The sequence below is a fragment of the Penicillium mononematosum genome (assembly GCF_028829835.1).
Source record: "Penicillium mononematosum strain IBT 11891 chromosome Unknown utg000002l:1.0-8112719.0:1.0-8118358.0, whole genome shotgun sequence".
NCBI lineage: Eukaryota > Fungi > Ascomycota > Eurotiomycetes > Eurotiales > Aspergillaceae > Penicillium > Penicillium mononematosum.
The window spans coordinates 1625153-1642515 of record NW_026643272.1 but is presented as its reverse complement, the minus strand read 5'-3'; the positions used below and the strand labels follow the sequence as shown (position 1 = coordinate 1642515).

Genomic DNA, 17363 nt, shown 5'->3' with positions numbered 1-17363 from the left:
TTTTAAGGGTGCGGCTGTCTCACATATGACCTCAGCCCTTGAGCTGGAGCAGTGACTCGGGAAGATCACTACAACATAGGGCTGCATAAAATGCATTAGTTAGCTGAGGTTGCTCTACACCACCCAGAATAGAATGATCTCTAGCGCGGAGAAATGAGGCTAGCCCGGCTTGTTCGGCCACAATCAAAGGTTGAGCATAACAAATCCCAATGAACTGGCAAGTGTTAATACAAAATGATAAAATGAGAGACTCCGGTAATAAATAACAAGTTAATATCCGACATCGGGTGATTGGGTTGAAATGCATAAACCCTTGCCTCGTTCTGAGAGGCTGCATGTGGCCCTTTAAGGCACACCATCGCCTTGGTTTTTCTGCCCATTGATAAAAGCAGAAATAAATGTGCACTAAATCGGAAAGGCGGAATGCGTTCAAGTGAACTGATCTATTGGATCACCAAAGTACGATAGGAAACAAGAAAAGACACTTCAGTTGTTCTCCTAGAGTTCTAGAGAAGAAAGAGAATCGTATCCCGTCCTTGTTCCCATTCTGGGCCTTTCTTTTGGGCAAACCTGACCTTTCTCATCCTTTCTCATCCTCCTCCTCAAGTCATCATTTTTACCACTGAGGGCATCCGAGTCGACGGAATTCAAACAAGAGGAAGCTCCTGTATGTCCGGTCCATCACCATTTCTCCCACGAGGTTGTTTGTTGTACGGAGGACCGACTCGATCCACTGATGGGTTTCCGGGTTCGCGGCGACAGCCGCAATCAAGTGTGTGAAGATGAGAACCTCAGCAAGATTAGGGAATCCAAGTCACGCGCATCGCAGTCAGAGCACGGCACCATCTCCTAAGAAACATATAGGGCGAGTCCGAGGTGTGGTACACAACGTTGCTCCATTCCATATACTCTCTGTAGCCGACATGATCAGGAGAGGGTGGTTCGGGTGGGGGTGGGGGCTCCACATCTTGGGAAGTTGTTTCAGAAGGGGACGGGTTCATATCCTAAGTTAATAAGTCAGGAACTGCCTGCTCAGAATTTCGACATTATTTGGTTCAGCTTCTTACACGATAAATAATGACAAGGTGTCCCCAGGATTGGATTTCCGTGATAGGATTGATAGGATGTGGAATGATTGAAGGTTGTTAATGAGTGGAGGGGTGATGGAAGAAATATGGTGAGTGAAGAAGATATGTGAGTGGAAAGTAAGTGGAGTAGATATCAGAAAGACAGTAAGTGAAGAAAAGACCATAGAGTAAATATAGTATTAAGGGATGTATATTAAGAAAATAGTGAGTAACATTGTAGACAGGCGCGCTAAAGCCGTATCAATATATAATTGGTATATTTCCAAGCTTGCCTGTCTCTGCTTACTTTATATCTTAGGGATTTTCGTTGGGGTCCTAGGTCATCGTTCCCTCATTATCATTTGATATCATCTATTTGTGGCGCAATAGAAAGCAAGCAAAGGGGTAAAATTCTCATAAATCAAGTGCAGAGTACAAGACAGAAAAGACAAAGGGAAAAGTGCAAGAAGCAAACGTTGGGACTAGCCTGGCTGCGTGTAAGTAGCCATTCCTGTCCTGACCCATCATGCATGCACGGAGTGGGAACATTGAAGATTTTCAAAACAAAACACATGTAGGGCAAGGAGATAACATCTTGGCAAGAGAATGTCAAAAGTGAATGCGGAGGATGAAAGAACGAACACAAATTGCACTGAACAGAACAGGGGCTTTAGCCTCCTCACGACAAGAAACAGATACTAAGACTCACCTGATTATTCAAAGCCCAGTTACCTCTCTGACAAGAATTCGTCTAAAGAGCCCCCGAGTCTTTGGTAAGTTGAACACGTCAATCATAGCTGGATCTCTTTCTTGGCCTCAAGAGCTGCTGCCAGACGCGCCTGCTTTCTCCTCCATTTTCTCTTGCGCTTCGTGTTCTGTGGGTTTCGAAAACATTCCTCAACAGGGTGCTTTGTGTGACGCTGGTGATAGGGACAGTATTGCTTGGGAAAACTTTCAATTTGATCAACATCAGAAACGGCAGTATGTAGGTGGCTCAAGACTGACTGTTGGTTTCCAAGTCGACATGCCTCAAACTCCAGGAAATCAGCGAAGGCTTCATCTAGTATCGATGCCGGCAGAGAACCTCTCTCGAACTGCAGCGACTCAACCCATGGAATGGTGTCGGGGTTCGCACTGACCGCTGCAAGGAACTGATTGAGGACGAAGACCGTGGGAAGATGTGGGGGTCCAAAGGCCTGCCTCATCTCTCTGAGAGCCCGTCTCCAAGCTTGCACAAATGCCTCAGGTGACTTCGATGAATAGTAGACAGTGTGGATCCAGTTCATGAATTTGCGATAAGCAACAAGACACTCACGAGATTTGTTCCCGGGGGTCTCAACAGGTTCGCCGGGATAGGAGGCTGCCATGCAAAAATTCGGGTGGTTGCAACCAGGGTTCACAGGAGGCGGGTCAAGGAACTGAGAGTGAGGAAACAAAGTACCCATCATTGGTTGGTCATACGGGGGAGGACCCGGTGGAGGACCCGGTGGAGGAGGATTTAACAAAGCAGGGTAAACTGGCGGCGGCCTGTAAGGGCCGTAAGCAACAGGGCTAGGACCAACGGTTGGAGGTCCGAAGTACTCAAGACCAAACTGAGCTGGAGCTGGAGCTGGAGCGACTAGATTCATGCCGAAGTAAACGGGTTCACCCGCAAATGCAGACTTGACATATTCTGCATCGACGAACATTTTGACTTCGGTGACTGTATTTGTGCGTGAGTTGGTCTTGATATCGTGCTCACTTTAGGGGATTTTGTCTTATGTATGACGGGTAGAGGTAAGAGGTAACAGTGTTTGATGGACGTAGACTGAACGCTAAAAAGGACATTAGCAAGTCGTAAGTTGAGTAGATGTAAAGGCGTTGTCAAAGATAAGTCGTTGAAATAAATACTTTGCCGATGCGTAGATAGATATCTGGTCAGGTCACAAGCCTGGTGGATGTGGTGTCGGGGTGTTGACAAAGGAGAGTTAGTTCAGACTGTTGAGGTCACCTTTATATGTAGGCAGATGTCTGGTCAGGTTAAAGGCTTGGTGAATGTGGTGTCGGGTTGATGACGGGCTAGAGTTGGTGCATGCTGTTGAGGTCGCTTTTATATGTAGGCAGATACATCATAGCCTTGTGTATATTGACCTTTCACCTGGACAGCAAAATTAAAGGTATGAAGTCGCTCAGGCTACCTAAGCACCTACATATATGTACCTATGTTGTAGGTAGGTAGCCAAAGAGCTTTGGTGGGCGAAAGTGGCCAAAATACCTAAGGCATAATAATGACAGGCAAGGGCACAATCCGAGTACAGCTGATAGAGAAATGAGATGAATCTTAGATAACCATAGTAGTATAAAACAATTTCAACATAGCCTGGCTATGTGAACAATTTGACCTCCCTAGATAGGCGCAATTCGACCAAATGCTTCTCAATACTGTTAAGAGGAATATGACGTCTTGTCATCTCACCTCCGTTTCATCAGACCTGGGTGGACCGAGACCTGAGATCAAGGAAGGCAGTGCTATTGATATACACTGGCAAACGTAGCCATATTACATCCCATTTAATCCACTTCATTTTCGTATGAGCTGGGTTTAATATATCTCGTGCTCCCGGGCTCATTTCTATATATATATTCCGCAAATGGTCGACGCCGAGCAACAGTCCCAGTACGAGGTCGGTCCTGCGTGTCAGATTTTCCTTGTTCTTCAGGCAGACAATCTGAGAGATCGAGACTTTTCTTCCTATGGGAATGGGTAGAATCCATGGTGTGGTTGTCCAAGCTTTGACCAAGATGTACAAGGGCGGCGCATCGAGGCCAAGGAAACTGTCGATATAATCGATATAATACTGACACCAATGGTAGTCTAGTGCAACGCCAGGAAATAACCTAGCTGTGTACCTTGGGTTAATATCACCTAAGCCTACTTAGGTATACCCGGGGCTACGTATCGTATTACCTACCTAGTTAGGTAGTGGGCTAAGACAATCACGTGGATGTCTTTTGCTCCGGTCAATGCCTCACGTCGCCTCTGTCATTGGAAGTTTGCCTTGTCACACTCTCTGGAATAAGCACCAATTGCATGAACATATCACATGAAGTATTGAATCTACATCTAGTACGGAGTACTCTGTAATTCGACTCAGCCCTTTCATCTGTACAAATGCGGCTAACGAGGTTCCGCATATAGTCCACTTGGTGATTGAGCCACAAAACCGTTCAGCCGGTAGTTGATTCAGGCACGGTATGTCACTGGGTCCATGTCACTGGGTCGGTTGGCTGGAAGGGGAAATTCGAAAGTCTGGTTCCGAGCAATGACTTCAACGAAAAGAGCTATTACGTGTCTTAGTACCGATTTCTGTGTGAGATATGTCAGTATTGCTGGATGCCCAGCATCAATTATACTTCGCAAACCTCGGCATTAATTGGCATCTTGGCTTTCCTATAAAGCCGAGATATGCGACCCGCATCGGGGAGCTGCATCAGAAGTATAACCACAAGGTGGTGATCGACATGAACTTCCATGGATGAATTTCCGGGTAACTTCCAGATAACTTCCAGATAACTTCCAGAAGTAAGGGCAATTTTGAATTAAGTTAGCTTCCAAGGTTTCATCCGGGTAGATTCCATGGCTCCTTGTAAGGAATCGGACTTACCTCGGAGAGTTTTAGGGCAGGGGTGTATGTAGTCACGGATGGAGGCAACCTTTTCCAAGGTTGGAAAAATGTAAGAGAAATGTGCCTTGGTACGGAGTACTGAGGTCGGATAATCTACTCCGTAATACGATATCATTCAATATCAAGCTGAGCCAATGAATCTCACATAGCCACATGGGAAAGAACGATGGGTGGAACCTGTCGTGATCTGATAGCCAGCCATTTTGGCACGTTCCACAACCCCCCTCCCCACATCAATATGTTCCAAGGTTACCTAGGTACGCTCATCACATTGTATTTTCTGTTTCTTAATATCATAGGGTCAAGCCTGGGAGTATATTTACTTTTCTGCCCGATACAATTCTATGGTCAAACATGCCACTTTTGTCCCTGGCCGATCTTTTTCTGACGGGATCCGCCCGATCGTCGTGCCCTCACTACATTACTTATCTCACCTTAGTATAACCACCTCTCGAGAGAATGAGTTCTTTCTCTCCTCGAGATTTCCAGGAGTGGGTAGATCGACGCCAAAGCACCACGTCTTCCTCCACCGTGTCGTCCGCGTCAACGGGCATCCTCTTCCCCGAGCCCTACGACATCACCAGGGTCTAGCTCGAGAAAGCAATCCTGGCAGTTCTACGATGATGTCGTGCGGCTCGAGTTGACACCTGCCGTGCAAATGTTTGTGCTGAGAAAAGAGTTCCTTGAGGAATGCGCTGACTTGTTGGTAGTTCCTTTGTCAAAAGCGGCCAGCTATTCAAGCTGAAATACACATTCATTGATATCTGCAAGGACTCAACGGGCGCATTAAGATGTCTCGAACTCGGGGGGGACTAGGCCAGCAAACACCTTTCATTCACGGCTGTGAGTTGTCTATATCTCCGAAGGATACATAACATGGCTGACTATTCAAATTCATGTATAGTCTCAAATACAAAACTACCGGTCCCCCACCTAGAACATCCAAAAACAGGCGACGATTACCCTCTTCGTGTGTCCTTTATGGACCAGCAAACTGTCCAGACGGGAAGCACGGTATTTATGACGCAGCTATCATATAAATTTGATCACTGGGATGGTACGCGACCGATAAACCTCAGAGTGAAAACCTTTGCTTACACCCGCAGATTGTGTACGATTTCAAGAACTGCTACTCGGCTCCAAGTTGATATTTATCGGCGGGATGGCTGAGGCCAAGTCCAAAGGCCGGGGTGAAGAGTGCATCAGCCAAAATCTTCGCATCCTCCGCGGGCATAACGGGAAACGGGTAATGCTGTTCTTTGCTAACTCGCAACGGAGGGAGCTCAAACGATACGTTTCCATACCCCGTGAGTTTCAGCCACATCCACTCTGTCACAGTGACGTTGCTAACGGCCCTAGTAAACTGCATCGCCTCAATTAAACCCCCCGAAGAAAGCCGGGCGACCAGCCCTACTTGATCTGAATCCGAACTTCGAGATTCTGTCTCAAATGAGAAATCTTACGGTTCAGTTTCTTGACGATGATGGTCAGTGCACATTTAAGTTTCTCTCTCTGGATGATTGGCTGATTCCTCTCTCTGCAGACTGCACAGCATTTTGTCAGATGTTGTCATACGACCTGACGATTGGATGAATAGTCCACGAGGGACAGATGCATATAAATCATATTTAAATGGAGTTGGAGTTGGTCAAATTGGGGGCCAGATATGTATTCATGTACATAATACCAAGATACCCCTGGGCGTTACATACTGTTGAGCATAGATCATTGTACGGAGTACGGAGTACATCCACGTGAAATAAATTAATTAATTTGGGATTCAACGTTAACAGATTAATTAGAATAAAATTAGAATATTAGAATATTAGAATATAGAATATAAAATATTAGGATTTAATTCCGCATTTTATCCAGCCACCTGCCCAGGCGAACATACGAGAAGTATAATAAAATAGCATTAATCCCAAGATTCTAGATGTCTCATCGAGCGAACAATTACCCTCGTGGTTGCCCATGTGGGTCAGCAAGTTGAACGTCGACAAGTCAAGCATCAGAGACGCTGCACGTGGAGAAAACACCCCCAAAGCTTTGGCTCGTTCCAAAAAGGTTTGCCGCTTAGCCCCGCATTAGCGTCTGCAGGGATCAATCTGTAACCTTTCCAAGGTTTACAAAACTTTGAAAGTCCCGGGTAGAATCTAAACATCTGACATTATATGAAATGTAGCTCATTTCACCTTTGAACTTTCAACTTTCTACTCTGTAGAAAGTAAGGTATTCACCATGGGCAAGTTCCACCACCGGTTGTATAAAACCGACCGTGCCAGGGACTTCGATCATGAGCAGGTATGGAATCCCCCCGCATGTTGATAACCATGGCATGCATACAAGATCGCTAACAGCTCTGTTGTAGGATCGATTTGTTCGCATGCGACAGATCTATGAGACTATCGACAGACAGAAGTTTCAATGGATTGTCGTGTTGGTCGCTGGTCTTGGGTTCTTCCTCGATGGTTACACAGTGCGTTTACCCCACGTTCCACGTGAAACACAATATATTGAAATGTCTTACTCTCCATACACGGCAACTGCTAATACGATATAGCTATTTGCCGGTAATGTGGCCATACCGATGATCTCCTATGTGTACTGGAGAGACGACACTTCCTCACTACGACTCACCGGCATCAATATCGCAACACTTGGTGGGACCCTGTTAGGGCAAGTGGCATTTGGTTTTCTAGCCGATAAAAATGGGCGGAAGAAGATGTACGGTGTGGAATTGGTACTCCTCATTACAGCCACCCTGGGTGTGGTCATGTCCTCGACAGGTGTGGACGGCAGCATGAACGTCTTCGCATGGCTTGTTTGGTGGAGAATCTGTGTCGGTATTGGAGTTGGCGCAGATTATCCACTCAGTGCAGTGATCACGTCTGAGTAGGTCGATCGATCTCGAAATCTTCAATCATGGAGAAACTGACCATGGAATGTCAGATTTGCCCCTACCAAGCACAGAGCCCGCATGCTGGCCACCGTCTTCTTCATGCAGCCACTCGGTCAGATCGCAGGTAACATTGTCTCCTTGATTGTCATCGCGGTGGCTCGCAGTAATAGCAGTCCGGGTGAAGACCTTACCCGCACTGTTGATATAATGTGGCGCTGGGTGATCGCCATTGGAGTCGTGCCCGGCGTAGTCGCTACTCTTTTCCGGTTCGCCATCCCAGAGAGTCCTCGCTACCTAGTCGATATCGTGGACGATCCCGTCACTGCGGAGTTTGATGCAACCACGCTTTTCAGTGACACGCCTGGTATAATTGATTCTGGGGGCTGGGGAACGACCGCTACATGCAGTGCCGGTAGCGCGATTCAACTACCCCCGATCTCATCCATTGCTAGCAGTTCGACCTTCGATATTGATGACGACGATGAGTTCACCCGCCTCCCCCCCGCCACCCTCAACTCTCACTGGCGTTTGGCACGCACCGACATCATACGGTACTTCTGGACAGAAGGAAACTGGCGCCATCTGGCTGGTTGCTCTCTCGCTTGGCTCCTTCTTGACTTTGGCTTTTACGGTATTGGATTGTCGAGCCCTCAATTTTTAGCAAAGACGTGGGGCGAACTTCATATCACTCGTGCCGCACCGAACTGGAAGACCGACGAGACACCAAATGCCAATCTCTACGATATGTTCATGCATACCTCTGTGCGTGGGCTGATTGTGCTCAATATCGGGAGTTTTGTCGGGGGCATACTGCTCATCATGTTTGCCCAGAAGCTGGATCGTGTTGCCCTGCAGAAGTACATGTTCCTCGGGCTGGCGGCTTTGTTCATCGCCCTGGGGACCCTGTTCGTCTGTCTTTATTCCTACCCCCCCTGTCATAGTGGCATTGTATATTGTCGGCCAAATCTTGTTCAACTTTGGTGAGTCAAACCCAGGGCACGACGCATCGAGTCATTCTAACTAAACTATCCACAGGTCCCAATGGAACAACCTATATGATACCCGCCGAGATCTTCCCAACCCGATACCGCGCAAGCTGTCACGGCATCAGCGCTGGGGCCGGAAAGCTTGGCTCTATTCTCGTACAGATCTTCTCAACGTTCTACCACTTTGGCTCAGGGCCAGGTCCCGAAGCAACCCGCATGCACGGCATTGTTCTCCTTGTCTTCAGCGCCTGTATGATCCTTGGCGCAATCGTCACACACTACTGGATTCCACCAATTCAACAAAAACGGAATGGCAGAACCAAGCTTTGGGGTGGTACTCCCGAGACTCTTGAGAGCTTGTCTCTTGGCAGAATGGGACGCAGGAGTCGGGATGCCGATTGTCGGAAACGGACATCACGGCATCGGGCCCTTTCAATGAGTGCCTAGGTATTGCTGCGCTCCATGTCTATCTCTAATTATTCTTCTGTATATATTTAGAATCTGTTTTATTTGGGTTTGGTAGTTGCGGCTACGTGAATATAAACCAATAGACACGCATGTCCACTATAATTAACTTTAAAGATGTATTCACAATTCAAACCCAAGAGCAGCCACCATCGAGCAACCGCCCCATAGCAACCTCATCAAGATAAAGCGCAACATCCATCCCCCCCATCCTGAACCCCACTATCCATCACCTGAAGACACCCATCCATCTTCGGCATCACAGCATGCACATAACGTGGCTTATTCCCACCTATAAAGTCAACATCATACAACCGCAGTCGCAGCCACGACGTGACAAGCGTATGGTCGGACCCTAAAAATGCCTGCCACAGCCGCTGCGGCGATACCTCGTGCGCAGCATCATGCAACATCGCACCCACAGCATCAGCCGTAAACTCCTTCATCGTCTCTCGGATCCGGCTAGCCGTCTCGCCTATTATCTCCTGACATACCGAAAAAGCCATTCCACTAACATGAGTCAGGAACAGCGGGGATCCAACGAACGTATCAGGAAGAGCGGGCGAAACACGCGCTCGTGCACCGAGACTAAGATCCATATATACGCGTCTTGAAGAGTTGGCCTGTCCGCGTGCTCGTATAATGGCTATCCACAGGTGTGCGAGCAGAGCATCCAGTCTAGAGATATCACATCGACCCCCTGTGTCGAGGGCCGTAGCTTGGAATTTGCTTAGCTCTACGGCTGTGAAGTGCAACTGTGTATATCTGACTTTCTTAGAGAAATCCCATGAAACCCACGGCGCTGGTTCCGAGGGCGAGACTCGTCTGTGCTCGAGTTCTCCGGGCGGAGGTTTGGAGTTCTCCGTCGTCGGTATAAGAAATGGTGGGTAACCCTCGGCAGCAGTATCCCACCAGCTATACCGATGTAGAGGTAATTTGCGAGCGATGCGCACGAGGCCTTGGTCTGGCTCGGGGCTATCAATATCGCCCGCAGCACAGCTATCCAGCAACGCAGGATCGAACACGGGCTCGCCCATTAGCGGGGTTTCCGGTTGGTTCCCGAATTGCTTTTTGCTGCTATGGGCCCATTGATGCATGAATACCATTAGCGTCTGTGCGTCTGCTAGACAGTGCGCCATCTTGACTCCGATGACGTAGCCCCCTTCCTGGAGAAGACTGATTTGGACTTGCATTCCTGGTAGACCGGCATAATCGCGCAGATTGGCTAGTGCGAGTGGGTTGGATGATACGAAGAGTCTTTCGTTGAAGGCATCGCCTGCCCATGCGCCGGGCTGAGAATCGGTGCTTGATGAAGCACGTTCCTCCGCTGTGGGGACGATTTCGTCTGCTCGGAAGGCATGTTCGATTACCGTCCATTCGACACCTGGGTCGGTGTCTGTTCCGTATACGATCAATGGACGATTGAAACGCTCGGTGTGGTTTCCTTTGGGGTTGACGGTTGCCCATTGGAGTTGGCCTGCCCATTGGGGGAATTTTGATAGGGTTTCAATGAAGGAAGTTCGTAAATGCTCGATTAATGTCTTCTGATCTAAGTCTAGATGTTGGTCGAAAATCCAAATTGCTCCTGTTGGAGAGAACCGCGCGACCGTTGCATCGAGGATGGACAGGGGTGTTGATGTCGGTGGTAGCTGGTTGGCTGGTCGCAGCCTTGTGGACTCGATGGTGGTCATGTCGTATTTGTGTGTAAAGTGTGCTCAGGGCCTATAATCTTTTTAGATCAATCTTATTCATTTTTATCTTGCTGAGTTCATGAGTCAATATCCGTCATTGTGTGCCATTGTGTGTCAATTCCACGCCAAGCCCCTAGTAATTAAAACTTGCACAGAAGGAGAGCTCGACGGTTTGAGACTGACGCCACATGGTTATCTCAGACAAGGCACCGGCTAAATATCGAACTGGAATAAAATTAGCAGTTTCGACTCCGACATCGTGCATCTAAACGTTCTGAAAGCCTGAGGCATAAGTGGGGAATCTCGCGGGCGCATCGTCCGCGTCTGCCCCTCACATCTAATTCATGAAGATCACATCCATTTGAAATGCTTCTGCCAGATCTGTCCAATGAGCTGCTACTATTAGGCTGTTCTCCGCAGAAAGAGGTCCTTTCGTTGCAATTGTGAAAGCACTACTTGAACACTTCGCGAAAACGGGAATCCCTCCAAAGAGAAGGAAGACCCTGGAGGAGAGGCAGGCTGAAGGTTATGAAGAATATGACTTTCAATTTACCTCTCCCATCTTTTGATTACTGAGACGTGCATGATGATAAGCTATGGAAATAATTAGAATATTCTGCTGTCGAACCTTGGAAGACCTTCCTAGCTGATAGGGATTCCCCAGCTCAATCAGTTGTGTCTGAGACGTGAAGACATCGGGAATTCAGGCTCCTTGGTGGCTTTTAGCCAACTATAACGCCTTACTTCAAATATAACGAAACACCGGTGCAATTATGGATATTCCAGTCAACCCCTCCATCAAATAAGTCAACCATGTGAAGAGCGATGGTGATACAAAACAAATGCGGTTCCTTGAACAGCCCTTGTCATTACTCATTTGGACGTTTCAGCGGATGTCCTCCGGCATTAAAAGCAAACTCATCCAAACTGATCAGGTCCGGAGGGCTAAACATGAGGTAGAAATATTTGAGCGTCTGCGACATCCACATGCCGTCCATCGAGTCTTTGAGAGTCATTTCACCACCCTCATCCGTGACATCGCCAATAGCCGCATTTCCATTCTTCGTCTGCGTTGCACTTTGCATTGCCTGGAACATATCCCAAGCTGCATCGAGTAGATCTTCACGACCACTGACGCGGTAGAGAGTAAAGATACTCTCGATCACTTCCGGGCGCAGGTTATAAGCAGTGTCCGAGATTCCCGTGAACCCTTTGGGCAGACGATGGTCTCTAATAAAAGTATCGACATTGAGATTCGGATCTGGTTCTGGCTCGAGCCTGTTCGCATTTTTCCAGACCTCCTGCTTCCAGTGCCATTCGCTCCACGGGCAGCTTTTCTGCGATGCACATGGAACCACATCAAAGGATTCGGGCATAATCCTAAGCGGAATGACCCGGTGAGCCCAGATGCATCCATCGACCAGCTTATGGGCGATTTCCTGGTGGCCAGGGATGTTGAGTAGTGCGCCCCCTAGTGCGAACATACCACCCGCAAAACAAGACCGGTACTGCATTTGCGGCTCTAGGTGTATTTGTTGGTTCCCATTATCTGCTGTGACCACTCTAACAGTGCCAGAGATGAGGACGTCCTTGCCCTCGGGGTTCATTGGTCGGAATAGATTGTGGCCCGCGGCTGTGAGCGTGACATTCTCGTACATCCTGCGATACATGGGCACTTTTCCTCCTAGCAAAGCGTACGCCCCGGGTAGCGACTTGTACAGTGAGCTTGCTTCAGCGCCCAATGTGAACACATTGTCGTCGAAAATCCCTTCTCTAGCATTCACGGAGACAGGCCACAGGCCTGGGAGTTTAGTGGTGTCCTGTTTGTTATCGAACAATTCCATAACTCGTTGGGCCGCGTCAAAGTACTTTGGGTCACCGGTAATCTGAGACAATCTGGTGAATTCCAATGTGAATGAGCCCAGCTCTGCGCCAAGTACACTCTCTCCTACAAGCTGCTCTTCTCGGCGGACAGCTTTACGTGCGTTCCAATGTATGATGGGCATTCTGTTCGGAGTATCAAAGGCAGCATAAAGCATATCGCCCAGCTCGATGGCCTTTCCCAGCAATTTCGCATCAGCGCTGAGATCAAATGCCGCCAGCAGGCCTCCGAGTAAATGGATATTGAGTTCATGGGTATTAATTTCGGGTGACTGTGTGTCTTCGAATTTGATATGTGTGACTGCAGCCACAGCCTTCTTGAATTCATCGTGCATCCCCATGATCCACAGTGTGTCAAGGTTGTCAATTAGCGTAGCACCCCATCCCCACTTATTTCTCAAACTACTACTGAGAGGCGCAAGCTCATCTGCGCCCCAGGCAAGCGACTCATATGAGTGTCAACATCGTTCAAAGGCTTCTTTCACGGCGATCTGTCTGGTGGTTTGGGGGTCCAAGTTGAGACGAGATACTTTGGAGTCTGCCAATTGGACCTTGGGTAACGTCTGGGGTAGTGTTACGGGTAGTGGCTGCACTTCAGCAACTGGGTATCGCACGGGCAGTTTTCTCCATAGTGAGTTTGGGTTTATTTCAATATTCAAGGTGACTTTGGATGCATCTTGTGAAGGGGTCGTGAGAAGAATGCCGTCGTTTGTGCGATGACAACGGTAAAGCAGGTACAATAAAAAGGTCCCGAGGCAAGCGCGTATGATCTGACGGTAGGCACGACTCATGGTGATTTCGCGCTACAATCAGGCCGGCATATTCAAATGAACCTTGGAAGATATCGTGGTCAACATCACCAACAGAATCAAGGGATGTGGAAAGAGAGACAAAAAAAAAAAATAAATCCCCGCATTCCGTTCACCGATGGAGGGCGAAGTTTAGGTACCTACTAAGCCCAGATTTGGCCGGGAATGGAAGGAGAAGGATTTAATCTATCTAAATTTAGATTGAGGATTGTACGACGCCCTTCTGGACTTATCCATGGATGCTCTGTCCTCCTCTGCATTGCTAAGCCTATATCTGTCTTTCACGAGTTAAGCTTGATTATTGTAATGCAAATTAGAAGGGAAATATTCTGTATCACTAGAGTTATGGATTTGTTCAAGTAATCGAAACAATGTAAGACCATGCTCCGCTCTGCTACAAACGGGAAATTACCTCGGGTAGAAACGCCTATATTAATCTTCCAAAACTCTAGGGCTGGCATGGCATTGAAGCGGAGAATTGAGGTAGATGTTGAGAGTGACAAGGTTCCAAGATTGTTTGCAAGAGGAACGGTTTCTTGTAAGGCTTAATGTACCCGTTTCAGGTGTTCCAAGGTTCCTTCCTCGGATCGAAACACGTCCAGGGGCTCCTTCCCAAACAGCACCTACGTCGAGCCACGTGGGCCTGGAGTGTTGCAGAGCCATTAGGTAGTTCCAGTGGGTATATAGGTGGATACCCAGGTGGACTCCTCCGAGAGTAGATATGGCAACTTTCTGCATATGAACCCCCTATTAAACATAGTAGCTGGAATAATTCAGACCCGTGATGAGAGGGGCGGACGCTATGTGTACGACTTATTCTTCATATGCTAATTGAATTGCCTATGCATCGTTCAACAATTGATATGAGCTTGTTGATGCTGTTCTGGCCGGAGAGGGACATCCAACATTGTCGTCATCTCATACACTGCAATGCGTGTGCAATGATGATTGAAGACAACTAATAAAAATCAAATACAAAGAAATATATACTCAATTGGTACTGAGTACGAAAAACAAAAAAAAGAAATTGTTGTGCATCATCCGTGAATCGAACACGGGCCTCGTCGATGGCAACGACGAATTCTACCACTAGACCAATGATGCTAGTTGATGTAATGTGATCCGCTAATATATTCTATATCCCTAAATAAAGCTGGTAACAATAGCAATCCTAATCTTTCCAGTTAAAGGGCCAAAACGTTTGGTATTGTTCCTTAATAGTTAATACTTGATGGAGATAGGAGCCTGTTTGGCTGCTTTATATGGTAAATTGGCCCACAGAGAACATATTAGCGCATAATATTACCCTGTCGGGCAAGGAACTCGGGTTCTATATATCTCACATGGCTAGCTGCAGTATGTGGTCACGCGCAACAGGCAAGCATCCCCCATAGGCAAAAAGAGCCGAGAAGAGTCATGAATGTCACAACAAGGGTTATATATGCCGTTTAAATACTTACTTTGGGATAATTAACCTTAAGCTCGAGGTTTTGTACTAAAGTAGGTTCCTTCGGTCCAATCAAATCAACTGAATTCTACACATCGACCACAGAAGTATCGAAAGTTGTAGTAATTGAATGGCATAAGGGAGGAAGTATCATGAATAAAGTGCAGAAGTGCAGACAAGGTGACCTATCGCTAACGTTTGCCGGGATTAGCAGACTACCTAGGTAAGACCCCGGAATGACATACACAGTGGGTCGGGTAAACCAGGGCACAGATAGCCCTGGATCTGCAGGTTCTCATATGTAAATACACCTTAGGCATGTATTGGAACCTTCCAAGGTTCTGTGTTGTTCAAAATGCGGGGCGATTAACGAAATAAAAAGTGAGGGGTTATCCCATTGCATCTCTGTTCGTGTCACTTTCCCCAATACCCTCAATTGCAAATCAACCACACCAAACCAATATGGCAATTTCCAACGACATCCCGCCATCGCATGAGCGAGTTGTGCCGGGTTCCTGCAACATCGAACTCGGCCAATTCCCCAAGACCATGTCATCCGAGTCGGATGTTGCATTAGACCCGAACGCTGTTGCGGACGAAATCACCAATCAGCTAAACACGGGTCTCGCATCCAGAGACAAGGCAGCGGTCGCATCACTATTTCTCGAGAATTGCTACTGGCGTGACCACCTGTGTTATTCGTGGGACTTCCGCACCCTCGAGGGGAGTCAACCTATCTCCGCCTTTGTCACCGAGACAGCACCTAGTAAAATCGAAATCGATCGATCAGTTGACTTCAAATCCCCACACAAGGCTCCTATTGATTCCTTTGGTGATGTCTTCGGAATTGAATTCCACATCAAGGTCACCACCGAGAATGGACAGGGAAATGGTATCATGCGACTGGCGGAAGATGATGGCAAATGGTACATTTTCACCGTCTTCACTTCCATGGTCGAGATAAAGGGCCACGAGGAGAACAAGGAGAGGCCATTTGGTGTTCGACATGGCGAGCAGCAAGGTCGGAAGAACTGGAAAGATCGGCGTATTGATGAGATTAACTTCGAGGGCAAGGATCCGGCAGTATTGATAGTTGGTATGTGTCGATGAAGTGTTTCCCTCTAGAAATATGAAAACTAACTTGAAGAATTAAGGTGCTGGCCAGGGTGGCTTGACTGCTGCTGCACGTCTCAAGATGCTCGAGGTTGACACCCTCATCATCGACCGAGAAGAGAAGATCGGAGACAACTGGCGTCAGCGATACCATCAGCTTGTTCTCCATGACCCGGTATGGTACGACCACATGCCTTACTTACCCTTCCCGCCCGACTGGCCCATCTACACACCAAAGGACAAACTGGCGGATTTCTTCGAGACATACGTGAAGTTCCGAGAGCTCAATGTTTGGATGCAAACCGAGATGAAATCGTCATCCTGGGATGAGGACAAGAAGCAATGGACTGTTGTTCTCGAGCGCAAGACAGAAAACGGAACCGAGACGCGCACCTTACACCCACGCCACATTATCCAAGCTACCGGCCACTCTGGCAAGAAAAACATGCCCACTTTCGAAGGAATGGAAGATTTCAAGGGAGATCGCCTGTGCCACAGCTCGGAGCATCCTGGCGCGAATTCCGAGTCAAAGGGTAAAAAGGCCATCGTCGTTGGATCGTGTAACTCGGCAAACGATATCGCGCAGGACTTCGTCGAGAAAGGGTACGACGTGACTATGGTGCAGCGAAGCTCTACCTGCGTGGTATCATCCGACTCTACCTTGAGTATTGCCTTCAAAGGGCTCTATGATGGGACCGGTCCGCCAACCGAAGACGCCGATCTTTATCTCACGAGCGTTCCATTGCGCCTACTCAAAGCGCAACAAGTTAAAGTCACCAAACTCACGATTCAGAACGACGCAAAGACGACCGAAGGGCTGGAAAAGGCAGGTTTCAAGGTCGACAACGGACCAATGGACAGCGGTCTATTGATGAAGTACTACCATCGCGGAGGCGGGTACTACATTGACGTCGGTGGAAGCCAGCTCATTATTGATGGGAAGGTCAAGGTCAAGCATGGTCAGGAAATCAGCCAAGTTCTTCCCCATGGACTCCGATTTGCGGATGGTTCAGAGCTTGAAGCCGATGAAATCGTGTTTGCCACTGGATATCAGAACATGAGAACCGAGACTCGTGTCATTTTCGGCGACAAGGTCGCTGACAGGGTTGGTGATATCTGGGGTCTTGATAAAGAGGGTGAAATGCGGACTATCTGGCGGCGGAGTGGTCACCCTGGATTCTGGTTTATGGGAGGGAACCTCGCTCTTAGCAGGTACTACTCGCGTCTGCTGGCATTGCAGATCAAAGCGCTGGAAGAGGGGTTGACTACTTGGTAGGTACTGAGAAGTGGGGTTTGGGCTTGCATAACATTGGCAAGAAGACTACTTCTAGCTCATG

The 17363-nt window shown here is 47.9% G+C and overlaps 7 protein-coding genes across 7 annotated transcripts; 3 read left to right on the top strand and 4 right to left on the bottom strand.

Moving 5' to 3' along the window:
- Window positions 1-616: 616 nt before the first annotated feature.
- On the bottom strand, window positions 617-1001 carry N7519_002371 (uncharacterized protein; the record flags this gene model as incomplete). The annotated part of the gene is made up of 2 exons (XM_057289149.1): window positions 617-790; window positions 819-1001. The coding sequence occupies 2 exons, from the start codon at window positions 999-1001 to the stop codon at window positions 617-619; spliced, it is 357 nt and encodes a 118-aa protein (XP_057150351.1).
- An 857-nt stretch (window positions 1002-1858) lies between these two features.
- N7519_002370 (uncharacterized protein) lies at window positions 1859-2755 on the bottom strand (the record flags this gene model as incomplete). Its single annotated transcript, XM_057289148.1, has 1 exon — window positions 1859-2755. The coding sequence occupies one exon, from the start codon at window positions 2753-2755 to the stop codon at window positions 1859-1861; it is 897 nt and encodes a 298-aa protein (XP_057150350.1).
- A 2768-nt stretch (window positions 2756-5523) lies between these two features.
- Window positions 5524-6325, top strand: N7519_002369 (uncharacterized protein; the record flags this gene model as incomplete). Its single annotated transcript, XM_057289147.1, has 4 exons — window positions 5524-5575; window positions 5637-5789; window positions 5839-6039; window positions 6129-6325. The coding sequence occupies 4 exons, from the start codon at window positions 5524-5526 to the stop codon at window positions 6323-6325; spliced, it is 603 nt and encodes a 200-aa protein (XP_057150349.1).
- A 648-nt stretch (window positions 6326-6973) lies between these two features.
- On the top strand, window positions 6974-9067 carry N7519_002368 (phosphate transporter; the record flags this gene model as incomplete). Its single annotated transcript, XM_057289146.1, has 6 exons — window positions 6974-7036; window positions 7104-7211; window positions 7296-7627; window positions 7685-8547; window positions 8576-8614; window positions 8670-9067. The coding sequence occupies 6 exons, from the start codon at window positions 6974-6976 to the stop codon at window positions 9065-9067; spliced, it is 1803 nt and encodes a 600-aa protein (XP_057150348.1).
- A 197-nt stretch (window positions 9068-9264) lies between these two features.
- Window positions 9265-10776, bottom strand: N7519_002367 (transferase family protein; the record flags this gene model as incomplete). Its single annotated transcript, XM_057289145.1, has 1 exon — window positions 9265-10776. One exon carries the CDS (start codon window positions 10774-10776, stop codon window positions 9265-9267), a length of 1512 nt encoding a protein of 503 aa, XP_057150347.1.
- Window positions 10777-11645: 869 nt separating this feature from the next.
- On the bottom strand, window positions 11646-13448 carry N7519_002366 (glycoside hydrolase family 47 protein; the record flags this gene model as incomplete). The annotated part of the gene is made up of 2 exons (XM_057289144.1): window positions 11646-13103; window positions 13143-13448. 2 exons carry the CDS (start codon window positions 13446-13448, stop codon window positions 11646-11648), a joined length of 1764 nt encoding a protein of 587 aa, XP_057150346.1.
- A 1927-nt stretch (window positions 13449-15375) lies between these two features.
- N7519_002365 (flavin-containing monooxygenase) lies at window positions 15376-17302 on the top strand (the record flags this gene model as incomplete). Its single annotated transcript, XM_057289143.1, has 2 exons — window positions 15376-16009; window positions 16068-17302. The coding sequence occupies 2 exons, from the start codon at window positions 15376-15378 to the stop codon at window positions 17300-17302; spliced, it is 1869 nt and encodes a 622-aa protein (XP_057150345.1).
- Window positions 17303-17363: the final 61 nt, after the last annotated feature.